Consider the following 26,325-nt stretch of genomic DNA (forward strand, 5'->3'; position numbering starts at 1 on the left):
TGATGACATACTTCCACAAATAGCATACCGAACGATGTTATAAATTTTTCAGGAATGGTTACTACAATTGGTAAATGTTTTTCCATTAAAATTTATATGATTTTCCATTGCAACTGGAAAGTGAAAATCAATATTATTGGAACTGTAGAGGACCTAGCATCTACGATTTAAACTACTGAGATTTTCACAACCATTCAACAGTTTTTAACAATGTAAACTATAAACTGCGATTTAGTAATATTGCAAGATTCTATGGAATGTATAATGTAACAGCGATGGAAAAGAAAGAGGAAGGTCACCAGTTTCAGGCAGAGAACGTTGTCCATCCGTGTGACTGACTCTACGTAGAAATCAAGCCGATAATTAGATATTTTAAAATTAATTTTAAAACTCTTATCCTAACTTCATAAATCTAGATTTTGAAACATCACTATGCTCACCATATCTATGAATCTTGTAAGGAACGAATGAGAAAAACAACACTCAGCTTATCAAAAAAGTTTAATTCCAAAATAAATTCTGACCAATTAAATTAATGCGCAAAGTGACATCACGTGCGCATTGCCATCTACAGTCACAGATAACTTCACATATAACTAAAGTTCAATTTAATTTTGTGCAGCTGTTAGGAGGAAGTGTTCATTTAAATTAAAAGTAACTTGTGTTTCGCTAAGAATGGATCCCAATACATACGGAATGTTAGAAGTAACTGTGTGTTTATTTGTCCTTGTGTATGTTTTGCTACATTTTTTGCACTTAAAAAGGTACAAAAACCTTCCACCTGGTCCAACTGGTTTGCCTGTATTGGGTTATTTGCCGTTCCTTAGTAGATTTCTACATCTTGATTTTCAGAAGCTTTCGAAGAAATATGGAGACGTATTTTCGTAAGTCCGATTATGTTTTTTTTTTAATTTTATTACTCTCTCGTTTTTCATAATACCTTTAGAATGTTACATGGCTCGTATGTAATACTGCTAATTCATATTTCAAAAACAAAGTTGATTTTCAAAGGCCGAGTATCAGCTTTAAACCTGTCTTAATAATCTAAATTATTCATTTATAATTGTATTGATCTCAATGCGTATAAAATGAACTTTCAACATAAGTAAAATTAAAAACGAATCATTTTTTAATAGTCCAACAAAACTATACTATTTGCCTCAGAGCTTCAAAACTTATTTAAAATCTTTGGATATTTAGAAATTTATACTTACCTAAATTTATTTATGTTTGTAAATACAGAGGACAATAAAATGCATTAGATAATTAATGTAGATTCGATACTGGTCATAGTTTCTCTGACTACTAGTGATTAGTTGAAAACACACAATCGCTATTGAAGTAAATGAAAAATGTATAAGATGTAAATTCCGCACGTGCAATAACAGGTATTTAAATTCCTTCAATAACACCCATTATTCGTAACTTAAAATTCAGCATATACAATTCGTTGCAATAAACATGATAAGTGTAATTATGCAAAAATAACAGGAACTCGTTTCAACAAGGAAATACGCTGTATTTATCAAGTAGCATTTGATAAATGCAGGCTATACATATGCACACTTTTATCCTTGACTGTTCACTGAAGGTTATGAAAACATTATAGACAGTGATAAGCACTGATTAGATTTTCATTTTACATATACTGGACACCTGAAATCTCTTTCACAGTTTATTTTACTGCTTCTATAGGACACCATAGAGACCTCACTTGAATTCATTAATGAAAACATTTGCAAAAACATGTCGAACAAGTGACACAAATGTCGAACTCGTGCATGTTAACAGTGCCCCACTGGATATGCAAGTACACAAGTGTCAGAATATAAACAAAAATAATTACCAATGTAATAAAAAAATAAATAACAGTGAATTTATAGATCGTAATAACTATTTAATAAACCTACTAGTTTCGCCACTTAACTAGTGGCTCCGTCTGGATAAGGATGAGTGCACAAATAAATATACAACAAGGGTTAAATAGGAAACAACATAATTAAAAACGCCGAATGTGTATGAACCGTTACACAAAAAAAAAAAAAAAAAAGGTAGCGACCATTGCGGGTATCACAATCACGATACCTGGTAGCCTATGTATTTGTAACAAGATGTATGTAAAATTTATTTTTGGTCATAAGAGCCTCAAAAATTTCGTGAATGCCAGTTATGCCACATGCTACGAAAATCAGCATACAATAACCATGGTATTGGATCAAGTCTAGTTTGTACTCGGAATCCACTTATTTGTGAAAGAAAGCAAATATGCAAATGTCAATCCAGCTAATGCAATGTCTAATAGTGCGAAAAATATATTCAATAATCTATGTTAATTAGCATTCCTAATCTCTGTGATGCTTTACTGTTACGACAATGGAGTCGTTTGAAGTCAGTTGCATAAGTGGATGAATACCTTAAGTGATCCAGTGATGATTTTTTTTCAGACTTTATCTAGGACAGAAATATGCAGTGGTGATTTGTGATGGCGATGTGGCGAAAGAAGTTTTTCGCACTGCTGAACTGCTTGACAAACCCCCAGTTCAGAGTTTTGATATGATTCCAGGTAAAATAGGTAAGTACATTTCACTCAAAATGAATATCACTGTAATCGACACGTAATGACTTTTATTATATTATATTATATTATATTGTGTTTATAATTACTTTTCACTTTCATGAAGTGCACTTTAGTTTCATAGCGCGATGTGAAACCACAGCCCTGCTTGCTGGAGGCCTGAATTCGCTTTAAAACGGTCATGTTTGGTCTGTAGAACAGGATTTTCGGGCTATTTAAAAAAATAAAGAAATACAATACTAACTTTATGAACTACAGGTTTAAAAAAATCATTTTGTGCCACATAAAAAAAGGATAAAAGGGAGCCACATAAAAAAAGGATAATTGTAACACATATATACAAATGAAGAATTTATATAATTAAAAGTGGAAACATATCCATATGGAGAAGGTTGAACTGCTTCATAAATGTATACTGTATAAAATGATCTTTGTATAGTTGAAATTCAGTTTTTCAGAATATAAGTACGTGAGTAGTGACATAAAACGTATTAGATACGGAAACACATAATTTATTTCAGTGTACACAGTTAAAGAGATAATAACATCGAAAAAATAAAGAAGTAACCTCTTCTAATACTTGATATTGACTAGAACTCAATGGAAAAACACTAATACTAATAAATATTTCAGAATTTGTTTCTAACATAAATGATTTCCTCTTCATGAACTTCCTTTTATTAAGTAACGCTGAAGTCTATATAGTATTCGTGTTATATTCCTCATTAATATATTCTTTGCAAATTTGACAAAAATATTGACGGCTTTTGAAAGTTATAATTATAGGATACGTAACATAAATATAGTTTCTAACTAAACTTTTATTATTATTATTATTATTATTATTATTATTATTATTATTATTATTATTATTATTATTATTATTATTATTATTATCCACAGCCATCCATGGATTCAAGGGACTCATCTTGGGTGGTCCCAGTCTCACATGCACAGTTCATCATACCTCGACTCTAATGCATTCACTGTCCCTGCACTCACCACACTCTCAGGCAATGCATTCCAATCACTCACCACTCTCCATGCAAAAAATCTACTCCTTGCTCACACCCACTTTATACAGCTTCCAGGATTGCCACTCGTTCTACACCTGTCTCCAGATATTCTATGAAAAATCTCATCCAAGCTAATCTTCTAATTACCCTTTACCAACTTATACATCTCGATGTTTACCCTCTTCCTTCTATACAAAAGACTCAGTAATATGCATCCTCTCAACCTGTCCTCATATTCGACATTCGAAAGACCAGCTAACAACTTACTTAGTTTAATCGTCTTAGAACCCTCACCAACATCTCATCATCTTTCGAAAATATGGCCACCAAATCTGTGCCCAGTAATCCATATTCGGCCTGATCTACAATGGAATCTTACTTCTGCATGTCAGTGTCGTGCTCATAATTTTAGCAAATGCCCACGAAATATTTATTCTCTATTTACCACAAACACCAAATCCTTCGTCTTCTCCACCTCTTCCGAAATATTCTCAACAATTCTATACTCTATATCCATCTTGCTTCCCAAATTTTAAATCGTCCCACATACTCGTCCATTCAAGCAGTCTATTTAGGTCCTCTTGCAAAACTACAACGTCTTGTCTACTTCTCTTGATTTTCCCGAACTTTGCGTTATTTGCAAACAACTACATATCAGTATTTAAGCCTTTTCCATATATATCTTATATCTTTTCTTTATATATCTTATATATAAATTAAACAACAATGGCCACGAAACATGCCACTAGCAACTTACCTCTTCTGGGATATCACTTCCCCCATACACAACCTGGTGATACTTTTAAAGACAGCCAATCTTCAATCCAATGCATTTAATCTACTATTCAACACCTCATCTGGTCCAATTTAACTAATAGTTATCGTGTGGTAATCTATCAAAAACCTTTGCAAAATCTAAATATACTGCTGTATATGCAGCCACTTTGTCCAATGTATTAGTCACCTTGTTATAATAAGTAAGCAAATTGCTAACACGCGATCTTCCTTTAGCAAACCCGTGTTCTCCATTAAATAAAATTTTACTGCTGTCTACTCAGTTCTGAATCCTTTTTCTCACTGGCTTCTCCAACACCTTGACCACAACTCCAAATAAGAAAATTGGCCTATAATTAGAAGCTTTATTCTTACACGTCCTTTATGATGAAGAATAATTGGCATCTTTCCATTCCTTTCGGATGTGGGGTACTCTAAGACTCCTGTTGAAAACGTACGTTAAAGGTGATGTTAACTATCGGGAACATTCACTCAAGACGCACGGTGATATACAACCAGATCCCATGGCCCTGTTGACATCAGGTTTATTGAATTCCTCCTATACCTCCTGCACACTCACTATCATTGATTCTTCCTTATTCCTACGGCTCTCAAGTTCTGCATTATGTTATAATCACAAGGATGGCATACCTTAACCATGCTACCGGCCAAGACGTCTATAGATCAAGGTTTATCATAGATGCGAAGTGCATATTAACATTTTAATAACGTTGATATTATATTTAAATATATGAGGGATATGAAGCGTAAGAGAATGCGTGTTTGAGCCATAATAGCCGGTAAGGTGGTTCATGAACTGCTCATTTAACACGTTTACAATATCCTCCTCAGTATTTATCATTCTCCCATCATCACTGACCAACGCAATCCTCTCATAATCATTTTTCCTATCGAAAAAACCTCCCTACAATTTCCTTTAGCGTCCACCCTTTTGCTACCCTAAGTCAGTCACCTTCGTTCCTTGCTTTTTGTACTCCTCTTGTAACTGATTATCCCCACTCATCTTCTGCCTCCTCCACGATGCCTTCTTCTTCCAGATTGGGCTTCACCTCTTCAGTCATCTATTTTACACCTATTTTATTTATCACCTGACCTTTGGAATATTGGAACTCGTTTATACAACTTTAAATAACATAAACAAGCGAAATATTTTCTTCTGATTCGTATTACTCGTCGCTAATATTAGAGATTTCGACATATGAAGAAACATGTCAGAATTTGTTTTTATGTTTACAGGTGTTATTACAGCATCAGGAAACACGTGGAAATTGCACCGGCGATTTTTTAGTTACAGCTTAAAGAATGGAAACGTGACAGACGAAAGCAATATTCAGGTATGCATGCATATACAAGATATTTTGTATATAAATCGTGGTTTTATTCAATATGTTCACATTATCGACCCTCCAACTATTACATAATATTCCAGAATACTGTGCTGGTATGTCATGACAAGCAGGTAATTTTTAAAGTGGTCTGAAAACAGTGAATCATAGTTCTGCTCAATAATGCAAACTCAAACATGGAATATCTAGAATAGAACGAATTAAATCATACAGGCAGGATAACTGGAATATTTTTGATTGCTGTCATATTTCGAAGATTACCAGAATAATTGATATCATCAGTACGGCATTATCTCTCTAGATTGCATTCTGTTTTTTTTTTTTTTGCATAATATATTCAAAAATATTCCTTAAAAACGTTCGCAAAGTTTATTATCCTATTAGATTCTTTATATTAAACATTTACATAACCTTCTAACAAATGACATTCTAAACGTTAATAACTTCATTTCGCATATTTATTCAAAATCAACTAATCGCCTTTGCCACTTTTAAAATGTCATTAGCAGTCTAATTTGCAATAAAAATATGATCAAACCTGTCCACATAACCCTCTTCTATAGTTTAAATAATTATGATGAGTTCAAGAAGGAAAAAATAAAAAACAACCGTTGCAAAAACCAGCTGAAAAAGTACTATTTAGTTATCTAAAACGTATAGTACACGTTATGTTTTTGTCTTAATTAATAAAATTTATAGTTTTTTTAACTGAAATATTCTAATTGCGCCTTAAATTTCATTCCTAATAAAATGAAGATCGCACTCCCTAGATAATTTTGCACAAATCTGTTAAATCTCCAAATGCAATTGTACGAAATTCGTATGTAATTGGACAATATTTAAAGAATTTGATCAAATGAATAATTAGATATATACCTCTCAGATAAATAGACATATATTTTATACTTCATATGAATCTTTCATTCCTTCATGATATAAATATGTGTTGTTTATTTTGCAGGAGGAAATATCAATCTTTCTGAAAACAGTCGGTGAAAATAATGGGAAAGCCTTTGATTTTATAGAACATCTCGCTAAGACAATTTATAATATCAATTGGTATGCTCTTTGTGGGGAAAGATTTAGTTACACTGATCCTAAAAGGGCAGAATTAGATGATGGTCTCCACGCAATGGACAAAATGGCTTACCAGGGAGGCATCGGTATTTTTCTACCAATTTACGAAAAAGTGTCCCAGATTTTAAATGTTGGTGTGATTCCAAAGTTGAGCCCATTTGTAGTAAAGTTGAATAAGAAAATTAAGTAAGTACAATTAAATTTTGTTATTTTATTGTACATTACCTAGGCCAAATGAATTGGTGTAATTTGCCTTGATTTTTTTAACTATACATATGTCAGTCAGCATACTGGGCGTGTTCACACGTACTGAACAAATATTTAATATTATATATTTCATCGTAGCAGTTGAATACAGCTGATGTGGCAACACGACATGAACTCAATGACTTCGAGAGAGGTGTCATCGTGGACTGTCACATTGGTGGCCTGTCCTTACGTGCCATTGCCGCTCAACTGAATCATCAAAAATCAACTGTTGGGGTTGTGATCAACAAATGGAGACTTTCTTGCATCACCAGTGCAGGAAAACCCAACGTGGACGCAGACGAAAATGATTGACAGGGAAAAGAAGGTGTCAAAACGGTGGCACGTATACCCGGATGCAATCCGCACATGCCATCCGTGATGGGATCCATACGCTGGTAACACCGAGGTGAGCACCAATACTGTATGAAAAGAACTCCATTTAGTGGGTTCCGACGGAAGAGCAGCGGCTCACAAGCCGAACATCACAACAACGAACAAGGCAGCTCGTCTGGCCTGGTGCAAAGATTGTGAACTGTCCGGGTGTTAACTGAACCATTGACCAGTGCAAAACTGTACTCTGGAGCGATGAATCAAGGTTCACCAGTCTGATGGCTCGGTGTAGGTGTGGAGGCAGCCTGGTTAATGCATGTTACCACAGTGTGTTGTAACCACAGTAAATTTTGGTGGTGGTGCAGGAGTAATGGTTTGGTTTACATTCAGCTGGTTTGGAGTGGAACCACCAGTCGTTGCGAGGGGGATCCATGAAGGCAGCTCAGTACCTTGATATTCTAGATAATTAAGTATTGCCTACACATTAGAGTTTTTATGGAACGGACCCGTGTTATTTTCAAGACGACAATATCCCATGCCACAGAGCTGCAGCTGTTATGGAATGGTATGAAGAGATGGGTGTTAAACGACACGGATATATATATATATATATATATATATATATATATATATATATATATATATATATATATATATATATATATATATATATATATATATATATATATATATATATATTCCTGTCGTTTCAGTCGCACTTCAAATGCTCTGCTGACTTTATTTTAAGGTTTGACGACCAACAAACTGAACTGCTGGATCAAAAAGAAAGTAGGTATGAATATAAGAAAGAACAACAGCAAATGAAGCCAGAACTAATAAAGGCGTAGAAGCTTGCCATACCAAAATTAACAAATTGATGAACAGAAGGAGAGTATCAATATTTTCATTACTGAACGAAATGCAAAAGTAACAGAATGACACTGAAGCTACTATATTTTAAGTTAGATTTGAACAAATAAAAAAAGAAAGATTCCACGAAACAAGATCGTAATAGAAAGAAATTAACGAAAAAGTGGCTATAGTAAGGTAACAAGAATTCAAAGAAGTTATCAGATTCTGCTCTACGTAATGAGTTGGCGGTTATATTTTATGACATCTTCATAACAAGGTTTATTTCGTTTTATGTTATTAGTCCTTTTTAAGTTTGCATGAAACGGCGTGAACATTTTGTAATTAATTAATATTCGTTATTTCATATGTGTTATTTTGTGTGCGAGAGTCTTTCGTAAACTTGAATATTTCATAATCAGAAATATTTTAATCAGAAAAATGTTGTATTGTACCTTTTAAATAGACCTTACATGAACAGTTTATGGTTATTATATTTTATTTATCATATTTTATTTTAGATGTGATTGAGTCTTTTGAACTTTGACGTGACCCAGTTGTCTCTCAGTAAAGATGATGCCCAACTCTCACCGAATCCTTTATAAAATAGGATGGAATTGTATAATGTGAACAACTGTTGAGGACAGAAATAACTATTAAAATAAGATGCTCTATTATTCTAATTATACTCTCAGAGAATTCACGGATTGCAAACAAAATAAATCTATGGGTTGAATTTCAGTTCGAGTAGAAAAAACAAATTAATCTAAGAAAGTAATGGAACTAATGGAAAGAGAGAGAGAGAGAGAGAGAGAGAGAGAAAGAGAAAGAGAGATCATTTCTGCATTTCGAGGAAGTCATGAGTTTGGAAAACATTCCGAAATGGATCTAATGAGCATAATTTTCGTAATGCAATAGGATTTTTCAAATTCCATCATGTTCACTGACAATATCTAATTGTAAGGTTATTCCATCAATGACTTTTATATTATACATTGCCATATGTGGTCTGCAGACACTGGTAGAGACAATTAAGGAGAGTAATCTGATAGAGGTATATAAACTTTCGAGAGGGAATTATGGGATATCGGTTGATATTTTTTTTATTAATAAGAGGAGAATGAACATCCATGAATCAGTTTGTATTCAGTTTTTTGTACTCTCAATTTGTACTCTCTTGAAGGAGTCAAGTTATATTCGTATCAGCACTTAAGTGTGTACTGTCTGTTTTACATAATATAGAAAAAATAGGAAAAATATTTACTCAATACGAAACGCTGAAATTTTTCCAGACACTTACTACACCTCTGTATATATTTCATAAATTATATGTAATGAAATAAGTAACATTTTTATCCATTTTGAAATTTTATATATTACACTTTTCCCCTTTCAGCATTCTTTCAGCGGCTAGACAATAGTCCATCCTACATTAACGAAATACTTTTGTCTAAAGATAAATCACCATCTACACAATGAAGTAGCATGTGCACACTTGCAGAATAATATTGGAATATACGTAACAAGTAAGCATTACGTATATTATGACATGAAGAAACTTTATCTGGTCGTTTTCGACTAAAACGTGAGTTAGTCAGTCTCATACGGAGGTAGAGGGATTTTTAACCTGAAACTCCGGTTTTTAGTCTCTCAGAACAGACAAAACGGCCATGTAAACACACACGGAACTACAGTCAAAAAATATATAACGATTTCTACATCTCATTCTTTTTCCCCATCCCTTAAAACAGGTGGAGTCCCCATTCGAATCAATAATAAATTATATATCAGAAAAGAAGTATTATAAGTATATGTGACCTAGATACATAAGTTATCTGTATCTTGGGAAATGCTAGGTATTGTTACGAACACTTTTAAATAATACGTATTCTTTATGTCTCGTATGTCTGAAGGAAATTATTCTTTCGATGACTCATGAAAGAATTTCATTGAAAAAACGTTTTTTGGTGATTTGCTTTTGCTTCGAAATGTCGAACGGCGAGTTGTTCGCTTAATTGTCCATTCGATGAACTGTCTTTTCGATGAATTGTCCATTCGATGAACTGCCTTTTCGATGAATTGTCCATTCGATGAACTGCGTTTTCGATGAATTGTCCATTCGATGAACTGCCCTTTCGGTGAATTGTTGTTGAATGGATTATTTATTATATACGAATATTATATTTATTATATATTAATAACGAATTATATTTTCGATGAATTTTCGTTCAATGAACTGCCATTTGGTAAATTGTATTTCGATTAAATGTGTTCGATATATTTTCATTGCACTGTATATTCAGCATAGATAACATTGCTCGTATCATATAAAATAGAGAAAACCAAAGAAGGAAAGCAATCACTGCTCCTGGGAAAGGAGTTAATCACGGATGTAAGTGAAATCGATGCGTTCAAAACGAATGCTTACGGTTATATTAGGCGGCGTTAACACCTACTAAACTGTTGTGATCCATTTCCCTCTGATATTTTAAAGTATTTGAAATAATTTAAACGATATACAGGTTGGTTCAAAATTCCACGTATATACTTTGAGGGGAGGTAGAGAACATCAAAATCAACCATATTCACATAGGAAAGCATGACTGGAAACGCCACCCGAACGTGATAGGTGGCGCTGTTCGCCAGCACTCCAGATGAACAATTGGGGCTTCCTCATTCAGGCTTTCGAAGTCGTACGAAGAACATGCATCGTTTTACGAACGCTGAGATGGCAGACATCACCTCGTTTACGCATGTTCTTCATACGACGTCGAAAGCCTGAATGAGGAAGCCCCAGTTGTTCATCTGGAGCGCTGGCGACCAGCGCCACCTATCACTTTCTGGTGGCGTTTTTGGTCATGTTGTCCTATGTGAAGATGGTTGATTTGGATGTTGTCTACCTCCCCTAAAAGTTCGTACGTGGAATTTTGAACCACCTGTATATATACCCATTTTTAAAATAAAAACATAAACATTTTTCTTTCTTTCCTCTAAGAGAAAAGATCCAGATATTCAAGAAAATGCGAGGTCAAAGAAGCGGAAAATTTCTGGAGGTTCTTCTGAGTGAAGTTGAAAAACTTTCACCGTCAACAGATGAAGAGGGTAAACCTCCAATTTATTTAATATTTAACATTTTATTAAGTATTTCATTAATATCATATTATATTAAGAAGTATTCTCTCTCTCCCTCTCTCTCTCTCTGGTAACATTCTTCATAAGCAAAACTATAGACAGATTATAGAGAAAGCCAGCTCTAAATCTCTTACAAATCTTGATGTACTGCTTTCATCATTATCTTAGCTGAATGAATTTCTTTACGAGAGTACATTAAGTGCAATGTTTCCAATTGTCTTAATTATTCTTTAGTAGTAAGTGTCTGTTTCTCACGTTGAAACTTGCTTTACTGAACCATTCAAATTCTTTCACTTCTTTTGAAAAAGCTGAAAATAAGCCAAAGTATTGTTATCACTGGTTATTAGAATCAAGCCATCTTTATTTTTTCTTTTTAGTAAAACTGAAATGTGGACTATATCATGTATACACTGAATAATATGATAAATGTATTTATACAGATAATTTAGGGTTGTGTACGTATCATTCTTCATAACTATTGCAGAATTTGAATGCACCGCAAGGAACGTAACAGGTATGTGGAAAAGTATAATGAAATAGAAGGAGCTTCACGAATTCATTGAAACTGTAGTCTGAGAGAAATTCTACAAATTCTGTGGTAATTGTAGGATTTCTTTTATTTTAGGTAAATTATTATGGATTATCTTTTATTAATACTGAATAATTATTAATAAGTGAATGCCCAGGAAAGTAGATAAACGTATTACGTACTGAAATGCAAGTATTACTGTAGACATTGAGAGATAAAATATCTGGAACTCTACCTACATATTAAATATGGAACTTTTATATCAATTCAATCCTCAAGTACGAAGGGTAGTTGTCGCTAGCTATCTGACGAAAATATTCCAACACCGAAAAGTTTTATATTTTTATTTAATTGATTCACTAAATTATTTTGATTGTAAGAGGCAGATTATATTTACAGAGGAATTCGTGAAATAAAGCTTAGGTAATTCATTATTTATATTTTCTCTCATCCTTATATAGGAAGCATAAAGCTTCTTGTTAAGTGTGGGGTGAAGAGAGACGATATTAATATTTTTGAGAGAATTAACGGAGAAATCAGATGATATTAACTTCAGAATCATGTTAAGATCGATGAAATAATATATGAGCATGATAGGCACATACTTGGATGCAACATAAACTCACAAACTATTAAAACATAAAAATTTTCGTTTCAGAATTCGTTGTCGGATCAACTGCAAGAATTTTTTTATTGGGAGGAACTGATACTACAATTACATCAATTTGTTGGCTCATTATGCTACTGTGTGCCTATCCTGTTGTTCAAAATCGAATAGCCGAAGAAATACGAAACGTCATAGGCACGAACAGGACAGTTACTCTCGAAGATCGCAAAAACCTTCCATACATACAAGCATTCATAATGGAAGCACAAAGATTCATAACTATAGGGCCAGTGAGCGTTTTCAAATAGTAAGCTTACTTTTCAATATAACAGAAATTGTGTGCAGATGGTAGTATGTAACTAAATATTTTCATTATATTTATGTAAATAATTGATAGAAAACAGTATACGTCAGGAAGGAACGCTGTCTAATAACATTGATAATTTGGTGCAGCTATCTATTTTAAAATGAAAATTTGTAACATGGTAGTAATATCGCAATGCTTTACTTTATTCCAGCACTTTCAGTGATATCAGGGTTGGTGGATATGACATTCGAAAAAATTCCTTTGTAATAATTAATACTTGGCAAATACATCGCAGTCCAAAATATTGGGATAGACCTGATGAATTCCTACCGGAGCGATTTCTCACTAAGGACGGCAAAGCAGTAATCATTCCACCATATTACATGGCATTTGGTCAAGGTATGTGTTACATTGCAGTACTTCGTTTTTTTGTTTTGTTTTGTTTTTAGTAGTAGATAGATAACCTTATATAGACGTACAGTACTACGACTCTGATGTACGTCTCTCCCTTAGCACACTCTGAGTTCTGATGTTCTCAATGCATGCAAGTTTAATTTAAATGAATGTAATTTCAGCGTTTCCAGTTCTCTTGGGTTGGAAATGACATTACACAAGGGTAATTGTGGGTAGAAGTGGGGGGGGGGGGTTGATATGCATGTACACGAAGGCAAGCAGCCTTCGTGTACATGCATTCCCTCCAATGCCAAACCCTCTTTGCAAGGTAAGGAGAGTTTGGCATTGGTAAGCTTAGCTTTGTCAAACAATATAGGGGTAGGTGAGACCTGGTTGACTCTAAACGATACGAATACAGTGATAGAATGTACACGGTATTATATTTTCAGGGAGGAAGGGACTATAAAGAATAGAACATGAGGTGGAGTATTGCTGATGATAGCTGCAGAATTACAACCAAGAAAATTAGAAGTTAAAGGGGATTTTACATGTGAAGGAGATGATTCATTTGAGGCTGCCTCGTGTGACATAGAGGCAAATAATACAAAATACGTTGTTAGGTGCTGTTATAGATCAGGCAGGTCCACAGGAAAATGTAGATGCCAGGTGTCGGTAAGTCAGGACAATGAATGTAGGCCAAACAATTATTATGGGAGACTTTAATTATGGGAACATCAATAGGAAAGGGGACATAGCAAGATGGAAGTGGGATTTATACAGTTGATAAGTGAAAAGTACATGAAACCATATATTATACAGGGGACAGGGAATTTGAGTGTTGGACCTGATAATATCAAAACCAAGGTAGACGCTCTGCCTCGAATTGGGGAGGGTGACCATGCGGTCCAGTTTTGGCAAGTTGCCAAGCATGTAAAGTTCTCTCCACATGTTTGGCAACTTGGGTGGTGATCATGAAAGACATCTTGAAACAGTCTTGAGAATATCTTGGGAAGCTGCAAGAACGATGTCAGTAGTTCTTGGCAAATGATCAGAGATTGCTTGAGAGTACCAGTATCAGACTGCATACCCAAGGTCAGGTGGATAAACCAAGTTGAAATTAAGTGGAGGGTCAGGGATATAAAGCAATAGCTGCAAAAAAGAAAATATTGTGGAGGAAATATAAAGAAAAAGTGATCATCACATACTCATGAGCAATACAAAGTTCAAGCAAGAAGAGTGATTAGTATGGTAAGAAATGCTAAATCAGACAATGCGAGAGAATTAGACAAAGGGTCAAAGTAAACCCAAAAGAGTTTTTCGTTATGTTGCAAATAAGAGGAAAAGTTACTATGGTTGGATAACTAAACAATGTTCATGGTAAAAGGGTTACTGAAGAAATAGTTGAGTTCCTGAGTGATCATTTTTCAAAGGTGTATCACCCAGGTGGTGATTTTACAGTTGGTGATGTTACAGATATTAGACATGCATATCAACATTTAGGTAGATGAACAGGAGATGTTTAGCATATTAAAAGAATATGAATGTGAACACAGCAGTGAGAACTGGATGGCATATCAGCAAGCGTACTACGTGAGGGTGCAAGAGAATAAAATTGTTCAATCTAAGTGTCAGCTCCTGCAAGGTTCCAAGAGAGTGGAAGACCTATTAATATATCGAGATTGGTTGTTAAAGTATTGAAAAAGTTGGTGAAAGATAAAATACAACAGTGAGTGGATATGGATACGATACTATATAGTAAGCAGTATGGCTTTGTAAGGAGTAGGTCCTGTCTTAGTAACTTATTTACATTTTATAATAAAATACGACAGCATTAGATAAAGGTAATGGCTACACTATGATACTGCTCGATTTTGCCAAGGAATTTGATACTACATTGAAAACTACTACAAAAGCAGAAACAAATGGAAATGGATATGAGGCAAGTAGCATGAATAGAGATTTGGTTAATGGACAGGCACCAGAGAGTAGTATAGGGTGGATCGAAATCTAGGAGAATGATGTTGAGTAGTGGAGTACCTCAGGGTTCGGTGGACCACTACTCTTTAATGTTATACCAATGACATAGGAAAAGATTTAAGAGGGAATATTCAGTTGTTTGCCGATGCAAAACTGGGGAGAGAGCAATAGCTGATAATGGTGATGTAGATATCCTGCAGGATGATTTAAATAAATTTGCATTGGGGACAAAGGATAATGATTGTCAATTTAATGTTGCAAATTGTAATTTTATGCACTTCGGGTTGCAAAGATTACATATGGTTTATCATGATGATGGTATTGGACTGCGGGAAATTGACAAGGCTAGGAAATTGATGACAATCGTGATCAAATAGTTGAAGTTGAGTGGGCATATTGTAAAAGCTTAAAATAGCTTAAGGATTACTTGGATGTTGAAAAATGTTAACAAGTAAAGATAAGTTATTATTCGTTTACGATTCGCCCATATCTTGACTATTGCGCACAGATTTGGCCACCTGGGGTTTTTGGGGACCAGGAGGTAATCGAAAAGATTCAGAGACAAGTGACCTAGACGGTGACAGGTCTGTGGAATATTCTCTACGAGGATAGGTTGAAGGTTTGTAATCAAATTACAAAGTTTGGGGTTTCATAAAATTGATGCAAGCGAAATGTTTCAATTTATGACAAATAACCAGAGAAGTTGTGGAAATTGTGGAAGTGTGTGGTTAGTACGGGGGGGGAGACCAGATTTTTTGTGTGGAAAGTGATGAGTAAGTGGAATTGATTGCCAGAATTGGTTGTGAGTTCTCTGATGGTGAATGAATTCAAGGAAAACTATGATAGGATTTGTGTGTGCAGTGGTTGATTTGGGTCTCCAGCGATGAGTCTCTAGACTCCATGTAGATGCTGTAAAATAATAATAATAATAATAATAATAATAATAATAATAACATTCGGAAATGAGACTCTAAACATGGGTTTCTCGCGGTAGGACCGCAATATGCAAGCCGAATAAAACATTTGCAGCGTCGTCTTCAGTGGTGTAAAGAGCGTGTACAGTGAGATGTGAAAGTTTGGAAAACCTGTGTTATGGAGAGACAATCACGTTACATCCTCTACTGAGTAGATGGACAATATGGGTGTGGCGGATTCCCGTTAAACATCTCTTAACAGAGTGCGTAATCCCAACTATGAAATTCGGAGGTGTCAATTCTGATGGTATTCTCCTGATTTCCTGGATTAGCTTGGCGCCTCTCTGGTGCTATGAACAACGAACTTCGAGAAGTATCAGAACACTCTGGACAATGCAATGGTTTCTGCTTTGTGGCTTTTCTACGAAAATGACCATTGTCTCCTTCAGCAAGACAATGCACCCTGTCATAAGGCTGCTGTAACTGCGTGGTTACAGCAGCCTTATGACAGGGGGTATATATATATATATATATATATATATATATATATATATATATATATATATATATATATTTATTTATTTATTTATTTATTTATTTATTTATTTAAAAAAGGTTATGTCCAGAAAGCGAATGTCAAAACCTTGATGTTTAGAAGATCTACAATTTCACCTTGTTTATTGTATTATTTTTATTTTTAAGGTAAACGTAAGTGTCCGGGAGAAATATTTGCCAAGGCAATAATATTTTTCTTCGTGGTATCAGTAGTACAGAAGTTTGAAATAAGAATGCCTGAAAATAAGTTGCCAAGTTTTGATGCCGAATTTGATCTCACTTATAAGCCAAAGCCCTTCAAAGCGTGTTTCCATCCCAGGATTTAGAAAATGTTGTACAGAAATAAAGTTCGGTGTGAAGAAATGGTAGTTATGGAACTTGTGTACACTATTGATTAGTTAATTAAAGTTTTTTGTTTCAATTTGTGTTGGGTATTGGATATTTTTTTTTTCAAAAACCTATTTATCCAATCTTATTTAGGTGTGTGTTTGTTTTCATTAGACTCGTTTAAATTCGTTTAGCACTTCAAAACAGCTTTAAATGTATATAGGAGTTTTGATTTACATTGTATTTTCAACTTACATGAAAGTCGATTATTAATAATTATTACTAACTTGCCTATCACTATGCAAGATAGCAAGAAGGGAATACGTTATCGCCAAGATTTCATCAATGGTTTATGGTTTGACTAAGACATTTTCAGGTATAAGTATAAAGATGAATTCCACTTACTCTTAGTAAGCGCAATATCGAGAACACGCTGCAAATATAAGCTTATCTACTACAGACTCCTAGTAAATGTTTCTGCTAAACGAAGAAAACGCGATCAAATTTAAGTTTTAATGTTAATTTTTAGTTTTAATAATTTTATTAATACCCTTCAAAAGTGAAGGGCTGTTCTAAAAACCAGTATATTTCTACAGAATGTATCCTTCGTCAATAACTTTTACGAATATTTCCTTAGGAAAACTGCCAGAGGCTTCTAATAAGCAACAATAGTCTTCAGTCAGTCACATAATGCTTGACTGAAATATATATATCGAGTTCTTATTCAAGTTAGCATTGAATAATACCCTTGTGATGATTGTGATTAACTCTGAAAATGCCTCTTACTTGTAGACGAAATATTGGTGATAAAATATTTGCATTTTCTTTAGTGTGTTAATGAGCTATTGACGTTCATAGTATTTTAATCCTAAAACGCAACAAATGTAACCTGTAATCATAAAAGAAGAGCTGTATAGCCTATAGATTCTTCAAAGCATTCTGTTATTTTACATTTGTTCCCAGTATAAGTATTGAACGCATTGCTTAAGTAGGGAAGGAGATTGGAGTTATTATTTACAGCTTCGTTTACATATGCTTTAAAGGATATTAAAGGATATCTTAATATCCTTTAATTGTTCATAAATTACTTATATCTGGGAAGTAATTGGATAATCTGATAATTCATCTCTATAAAGCACTGACCTTTTTGCAATCCCTTTGTTTAGTTCCTAATCAATACGGTATTTCTCAGAAACCGATTAACATAACCAGTTAATATATACTAAACGTGAATTATTCAGAAATATTGCAAAAAAGAAAGAAAAATAAAATAAAATGCACTCAAGAAGTAATAATGCAGACTTTAATCACAATTTCTAATCACCGTTTATTAAAATAAAGTAAAATAAAAAAATAAAGTGTAAAACAGACTATATTTGTTAGTAAATTCTTACGATATTTACTCGTAGAAACACGACACACATATACTAATATACAAGAGCTATAGGAACTTCGATTAAACAAAATCATACTGATAGAGCAACATCGTATGCAATCGACTTCTTATGCATTTGCCGAAAGGATATAAATGCTTGTGTCTGTCCTTGCATAATTACTGAAGAACAAAAAACTTTGAAGCATTTTTATAATCTAAAAATTCTGCTTTTATGATTTTTATATTACTTCTGTCAGCGCCATATATTATATTCTTCTTTTGTTTTTTGTGGTTCTTTTATCTCCTTACAAATATTCATGATAGCTTTTTCCACTTTATGGAAGAGAGGAGCGGACAACACACTCATCATCTCTTTTGAAAGTAAATGCTTCAAGAAAGGGCAAAGAACTAGATTTTCTCTAGAAATGTCTTTGTTGGAGGTGAATAAATGTAGTGTGAATGAATTCAGTGGTAAGTAAACGGTGTTATATTTAGCTTCCCTTTAAGTGAGTTTTTCAAGGCAATATTATTATTATTATTATTATTATTATTATTATTATTATTATTATTATTATTATTATTATTATTTTATGTTATCTATTTTGTTTATTTTTAACTGCTCTTTATCACCTTACTCACCAAGGAGTGTCTTTAACTCGTTTCTTAAAACTTTATTTAAGGATTAACGATATACAAAACAAAATAAAATAAAATAAATAAATTTATTTATTTTGAAAAAAGATATCATTTGTTTAACCAGAACGTAGACAATTCTAAACATACTTGAGACTGGAAGAAAAAGAAACTAAGGAATCTAATGAACAAATAGAAAAGAAAAACAGATATTAGGTACTGAGATATACGTAAACGAAGCTCTTGAATAATGGGCGAAAAGCAAGTAAGATTGATTTCTTACCTGGTCAGGTAAGTTCCCATGGTAATTTATATTATGCTTGATTTTCCTGACTACAGTAAGGACAAATAATTCCGTACTTCGATCAATTTCAGGAGTATCCTCAAGCATGGACTGTTGTTACTGTGACTGATGCTGCCCTCTCTCGGATATTAAAAGAACTACTCTGCAGATGAGACTTCTTTGTCGATATAGCACTTATGTGAATACAGTATTCCCATTCAAGTGCCATCTCTTATCTAGGAGGATGACACCCATGATGTGACACATACGGGTGTTACGACATGTGGTTAAAATTCTGTCTCTTCCACATATTGTCACAGGTATTAATGGCTGTAAATACGTGTATGTTCATGGGACCGGTTGGCCTGTTCTGGTGGACAAAAAACCCGAGTTTCCGGATAAAAAAAATCCCCACCCCTATAAGACTAGTTAACTCACCTTTAGTCGAAAGTGACCAGATAAAGTTTCCTCACGTCATAGACGGTAATCAAACTCAGGCCTTTCTGAACAAAGGGCTTCGTCTATACCCGTTGAACTGCGGAGCTCTCTTTTACAAATTAACTCAGTAAATTAGGAGAATGTGAAATAATGCTGGAAAAATTCATTACAAGGATGGTTGTTATTATTATTTTTTATGAATATGAATATTACCAATTCATAAACAAACAATGAATGAAATTAAATGAAACATAAGCAATGAATGGTCCATGAAAATGTTAGAGAGTAGGAACCCTCGATCTGTCTTTAATCTGTTTGTAGTTTTCTCCTTGCCATATAGAATAGCTTGAGTTCATGGCAAAACTGAATAAGGCTGCTATGTCAGAGGATGCGATATCAAAATTGGCTATGATGTATCTTTAATGATCAGGTCAAACAAGCAAGATTTGTATTGGGATATAACAAGAAAGAATTCTTAGGCTAAGCGTTTCGGGTTCCTTTCAGGAGCACAGGGTCTAATAATGTTTTCGAGTGAAAGCTTTGTGATTGTTGGAGTTAATTAAGTGGTAAATATAGCAATCTATAAGTAACATCGATATATTTTGATCTTACTCAAAACAATTAAGTGTTATCGCAGCTGTTATCTGCTTTGGTAACGAGGATATTCTTGAAGACTTTAGTGCTGGAATTTCCGCATGCGATAAATTACTTTTCGAAGGCTTTCGTGATTTTAGAATGTTCTGTCTAGCAGAAAAAGAAATATATATATATATCTTCTTCTTCTTCTTCTCACTTCCATCATCTATGTTGATGATGATGAGGCCGAATGAACTCGTTCCACTTCTCTCTGTCCCGGGAGAGTCCGAACAATTCTGTCCAGTTTGGTGTCGCTTGTTGTGATTTGGTTTTCAGGTCCTCTTTTATTTTGTCTATCCATCTAATTTTGGGCCGTCCTTCGGATCTCTCCTTTACCATCCATCGTTTTATTCAGGGCTTTTGATTGTAGTCTTTCTGTTCCCATTCTGGTCACGTGGCCAAACCATCGCAGTCTTCTTTCTTTGATTTGGTCTATTATTGTTAATTCTTGTTTTAGTCGTTCCCTTATGTCTTCGTTTCTTAGTCGATCCATCAGATATACTCCAAGTAATCTTCTTAGCCAACCCATTTCAGGAACTAATAATTTTTTCTCTTCAGCTTTTTTGGAGATTCCAGCATTCACTTCCATAGAGGGGTATTGGGAGGACCATTGTTCATAGATTCTTACTTCTGTTACTTGTTTGATGTCTCTCGACTTCCATATTTTATTAAGTCGTCCAAAAGTTTGGGATGCTTGACTGATTCGTCTGTTTATACCTTTTATAATTTTACCATTGTACTCAATAGCTCCTCCAAGGTAGATGAAGTTTTCTACCTGCTCTAGATTCTTACTATCAATTTCAATTTTCAGATGTACTTCTTTTTCCTATTTGCATAATTTTTGTTTTGTCTATATTTATGTTTAATCCAGATTTTGTGCACTCCTCCTTTATTTTATCAGAAATTCGCTGTAGATTTTCTTCTGTGCTTGCAAGTAATGCAATGTCGTCTGCAAATTTTAAATTTGTCACATTTTTTCCATATATTTTCATTCCGAAGTTTTCATTGTTTAAGGCCTTATTGGTTGCTTCTTCCAGTGTAAGATTGAACAGGTCTGGTGACAGATTGCATCCCTGTCTTATTCCGCTCTCTGTGTGGAACCAGTTGGTTAAAGTGTCTTCCATTCGTACTGAACTTTCATATTTCTCATACAGATTCCTTATTATTCTTGTGGTTTTGTTGGGAATTCCAAATTCTTCCATAGTTTTCCATAGTTCTCTTCTACGGATTGAATCAAATGCCTGACTATATTTAATATTTAATAATATAATAATATTTAATTACTAAATATTTATTAAATTTCACCTTAAATAAATAATGATATATATTTCGAAAAATTTTACAAGCTTTAATTTTATTTCTTAGCTTTTTGTTTAACCGCTACTGCTGGCACAAAATTAGTCAACTATATATAAATTACTAAATAAATTTATTATTCTATTTAATTTTCTATTATGAGCAATATTTTTATGAAATTTATATAGAGAATTTGGTTGTATACTCTAGTGTCTTTTCTATTAGCTGTCTTAAGGTGGATAGTTGATCAATTGTGCTTCGCCCTGGTCTGATACGGGCTTGTTCTTTTCCTAGTGCCAGTTCCATATATGGCTTAATTTGTTTTTTGAGTACTTTCGTAAAAACCTTACTTGGAATAATGAGGAGGCTAATGCCTCTGTCATTATTGCATTCTGTTTTATCTCCTTTTTTGTCTATATGAGTTGTGACTGATTGGTCCAATCGGTAGACACTTGTTTCGTTTTTGTAGATCCTTTTAAATGATGTTTTTAATGGTTCCAAAAGTTGTTCCTTTCCTGCGTTTAAGAATTCTGCATGTATTTGATCAATGCCAGCAGGTGCTTTCCTAGTTTTGAGTTTTTCTATGCTGAATCACCCTGTATATTTTTTCTGTATATAAACTTTTAGGGCCAAACTTTAAGGTTTTAATAAAACACACTAAACAAGCACTTTTCGTTATACAATACATGGTCCGAACTCAAGCGGTAAAGTGCTAGAGGGCGCTTTCCAGTGAGCTGGTTTTTGCAGTCATCGTTATTTCTACCGTGGAGTGCAAAAAGGATGTATTCTTTCACAAATCAGGAGAAGGCTGGTATGAATTTCATTTACGGAGCTGCGGACAGGAATGCGAGGGAAACCCAAAGACTGTACCGAGAGCGCTTTTCGACCAAACGCGTGCCTGATCGTAAAACTTTTCAGCGATTGCACCGGTATCTGTACGAAATGGGCTCCTTTGTCAGCAGCATGCAGGATACAGGGCGTGCAAGGAGTGTGAGGACGCCACCTGTTACAGAGGAAATTCTACGTAGGGTTGCAGATCGTTCAGAAAGTAGCACGCGAGAAATTCCTTATGCCGTACGTGTGTCCCATTCGACGGTGTGGTGAGTTCTATGAGACGAACAATTACACCCCTACCATGCACAGAAGGTGCAAGCCTTGACACCTGCAGATTACCAGCTCGTGGATTTTGCACAGTGGTTCCGGCAGCCGGCTGCATTGCAGCCGGACTTTAATGCACATGTCTTATTCACTGAAGATACGGTTACAGGAAAATTCATAGAAAAGCGAATTCATCGAAAGACAATTCATCGAAAATGCAATTCATCGAAAAAAACAATTCACCGAAAGTTTTAAATTTTCGATAATGTTATGGTAAAAGTAATCCATTTAGAACGAAAACTGAATGTTGGTACAGCTTCTTGTACCAACAACCACTTGTAGTAAGTCATTTAAGTCAGAGAGTTTTTGTAATCCAGTACATAATTTGGACACATTATTTCATTGTCTCCCCGAATATAGTTGAACTGAAAACTGGAATGGTTCGGCATTTTCTTGTAAAAGTTTCAAATAGTGAATCTGAGTAAAATTCATCCCATAATAATTGCTGAATTGAAGTCGCTTATTACTACTAGCAACAATAATAATAATGAAGCCCTCATAGTTCAGTCGGTAAAAACGAAGCCGTTTAGTTAGAAAGACCTGGGTAGTTGGTCCCATTTACTCATAATTTTTATCAGTCCTGTTCTGTTAAAGGTAAGTTAGCAGGGATAATATAGATACGGCTGGGCTTTTCTTCCGGAAACTGGCAAGTCAGTCTCATGAACAGACATAAAACAGTTATCGGACAAGAAAGACTATAAGAACCATCTTGTTCTGTAATTTTTCCCTATGAAAGTAGCATTGGAATATCCTTATTCAAGGTTCAGGTTTTGTTCTAAATGAATCAATTTTCTCATAACATTTTCGAAAATTTTAAATTTTCGGTGAACTGTTTTTTCTATGAATTGCATTTGCGACGAATTGTCGTTCGATGAATTGTTCATTCGATGAATTGCCTTTTCGATGAATTGTCTTTCGATGAATTCTCTTTTCGATGAACTCTACCGATACCGAAAAATACACCTTTACACATGAGGGCATTTTTATACCCACAATTATCATGTGTGGGCAAGAAGAAATCCGCATGCCACACGTCTACATTCTTATCAGTGGCGTTTCTCCATAAATGATTGGGCTGGAATCCTACATGACCATTTGATTGACCCATACCTTCTGCCAGCATGACTGACTGGGAGAACGTGCCTCGTATTTTTACAAGAGGTCTTGCCAGAATTACTGAACCCTGTTCCAGCAAACATTCAAACATGTATGTGATTCCAATACGACGGAGCGCCAGCCCATTTCAACGTGGACGTGCGGAACGCCTTGGATGCAACATTTCCAGGACGATGGATTGGTCAGGCTGGTCCCATCTTCTGGCCGTCATGATCGCCCGATCTCTCCTGTATGGACTTTTTCCTATGAGACCATATGAAAGGTTTGATCTACGATAGCCCCATCGATTCCAACGAGGACCTTTTTGCCCGGATTACTATTGCCGTTGTCGCTGTACAAGAAATGCCTGGTGTTGTCACCAACGTATGCCAATCACTACGTTCGAAGGTGTGAAGCCTGCATTAATGTTGGCGATCGCTCTTTTGAGTAGTTCCTGTAATTTGTTCAATACAATTCTTTAATTTATGTTCTCTAATTTCTGCAATTGTTTCAAATCTCCTCCTGTCATTCTTGTATTTCTTCATTTCCTGACACAGTAGTTGCTAACCCCTAGCGCTTTACCGCTTCGGTTCGGACCATGCATTGCATGAAGAAAAGTGCTTGTTTAGGTGTGTTCTATCATATGTGTGTGTGTGTGTGTGTGTGTGTGTGTGTGTGTGTGTGTGTGTGTGTGTGTGTGTGTGTGTGTGTGTGTGTGTGTGTGTGTGTGTGTGTGTGTGTGTGTGTGTGTGTGTGTGTGTGTGTGTGTGTGTGTGTGTGTGTGTGTGTGGAAAGTATTTTACCTTGGGTATAGTAAATGTTAAAGATTCCAAACTATTTTTAACCTGGTTTTACTCCATTTCCCACGTAAGCAAACAGACAAACAAGTCATGTATGCGCCTGCAAGTGTTGCAAGTCTAGCTGACCCTGCACTTAGTGGAAGACCAAGGCAACTCATGGTAAAAGTAGATTAAGCTCTGATCACTAATCTTAACATTTACCCATAATGAAAGGCACATCTCCTGGAGGAGATGTATGATGCTTTGTATTAAAGGAAAGGGGCCACTACCCAGACCGGTTTCGACCTTTATTGAGGTCTCATCAGTCGGAGACAAACTAGAAATACCAAGATTTTAGTAATACAGAGCTTATAAGTGTTTTACCAGAACAAGTTACCATAAGGTGTTTTAACCTTATTAAATAATAATCTCAGGAGGAGATATAAATGTAGAAAAACTAGCTTGGTGTCTTTAACATTTACTATACCCAAGGTAAAATACTTTCTACATTTATATCTCCTCCTGAGATTTTTATTTAATAAGGTTAAAACACCTTATGGTAACTTGTTCTGGTAAAATACTTATAAGCTCTGTATTACAAAAATATTGATATTTCTAGCCTGGCTCCCACTGATGTGACCTCAATAAAGGTCGAAACCGGTCTGGGTAGTGGCCCCTCTCCTTTAATACAAAGCATCATGCATCCCCTCCAAGAGATGTGCTTTGCATTATGGGTAAATGCTAAGATTAGTGATCAGAGCTTATTCTACTTTTACCATGAGTTGCCTTGGTCTTGCACTACGTGCAGGGTCAGCTAGACTTGCGACACTTGCAGGCGCAAATTTGACTGGTTTTTCTGTTTGCTTACTTGGGAAATGGAGTAAAACCAGGTTTAAAATAGCTTGGTATCTTTAACATATATATATATATATATATATATATATATATATATATATGGGCAAGTAAGAGTTTTGCTCTTTATTGGCTAGTTATTCAATTTTTGTATATGGCAACCCTTGATTATTTTAAATTCGTTTTGGTGCTCAAGTATTGAAGACCTTTTGAAAGAATCAACCAAACCCCAACATACACCGCGTTGCACAGTTCGTGCTATAATGCTTAATTTGTTCAGATTGGTGAATGTGATGCTTTGGAAGATTTTAGAAATAATCGCTACAATTTACAATATATTTGTTCCTGTATAAAAGGGAGGTTCCACCAATTGGTTGTTATTTCCAAGTTTAAATCTCCAAAAACTTTCGGTATCTCCGAAGGTAGATTACGAAAAACTTTGGTAAACTTAAACTTAGGCTTGATTTGAACAAATAGAGAACTTTTGGTAATTTAAAGTCAAAGTTAAATGCGCCGAACTTTTCCTTATCTACCTTTGGAGATGTCGAAAGTTTTCGGAAACTTAAACACTTGGAAAAAAATTACTAATGGGGGAAGGACTCCCTTTTGTACAGTAACAAATACAAACTGGATATATATTTTCTAGAATCTGCCATAGTATCACATGATTCACCAAATCTGAACAACTTCGGCTGCACTACTCTACCTAAAATATGGGCGACTGTTATTCTGAGACCTTCAGCGAGTTTCTGTCATTGTTCCCATAGAGAGAGTGACAAGGAGTGTTGGATCCTGCCTTTCA

The 26,325-nt window shown here is 34.8% G+C and overlaps 1 protein-coding gene across 1 annotated transcript; it reads left to right on the forward strand.

The window, feature by feature from the left end:
• The first annotated feature begins 638 nt into the window (after positions 1 to 638).
• On the forward strand, positions 639 to 17,072 carry LOC150101553 (cytochrome P450 2J4-like). The gene is made up of 8 exons (XM_090400522.1): positions 639 to 884; positions 2,445 to 2,572; positions 5,623 to 5,720; positions 6,694 to 6,995; positions 11,233 to 11,339; positions 12,557 to 12,812; positions 13,024 to 13,211; positions 16,799 to 17,072. Exons 1-8 carry the CDS (start codon positions 676 to 678, stop codon positions 16,975 to 16,977), a joined length of 1,467 nt encoding a protein of 488 aa, XP_090256648.1. The 5' UTR covers positions 639 to 675; the 3' UTR covers positions 16,978 to 17,072.
• The last annotated feature ends 9,253 nt before the right edge of the window (positions 17,073 to 26,325 follow it).

The sequence above is a fragment of the Typopeltis vanoorti genome, chromosome 11, assembly GCF_054136105.1.
Source record: "Typopeltis vanoorti isolate ZY-2024b chromosome 11, IOZ_Tvanoo_1.0, whole genome shotgun sequence".
NCBI lineage: Eukaryota > Metazoa > Arthropoda > Arachnida > Uropygi > Thelyphonidae > Typopeltis > Typopeltis vanoorti.

Bases quoted from the DNA above. Each gene is read 5' to 3' on its own strand.
- LOC150101553 (XM_090400522.1), top strand. From the start codon at position 676: ATGGATCCCAATACATACGGAATGTTAGAAGTAACTGTGTGTTTATTT. The intron at 885-2,444 runs GTAAGTCCGATT...ATTTTTTTTCAG, and splicing joins AAATATGGAGACGTATTTTC to ACTTTATCTAGGACAGAAAT. The intron at 2,573-5,622 runs GTAAGTACATTT...TTATGTTTACAG, and splicing joins TATGATTCCAGGTAAAATAG to GTGTTATTACAGCATCAGGA.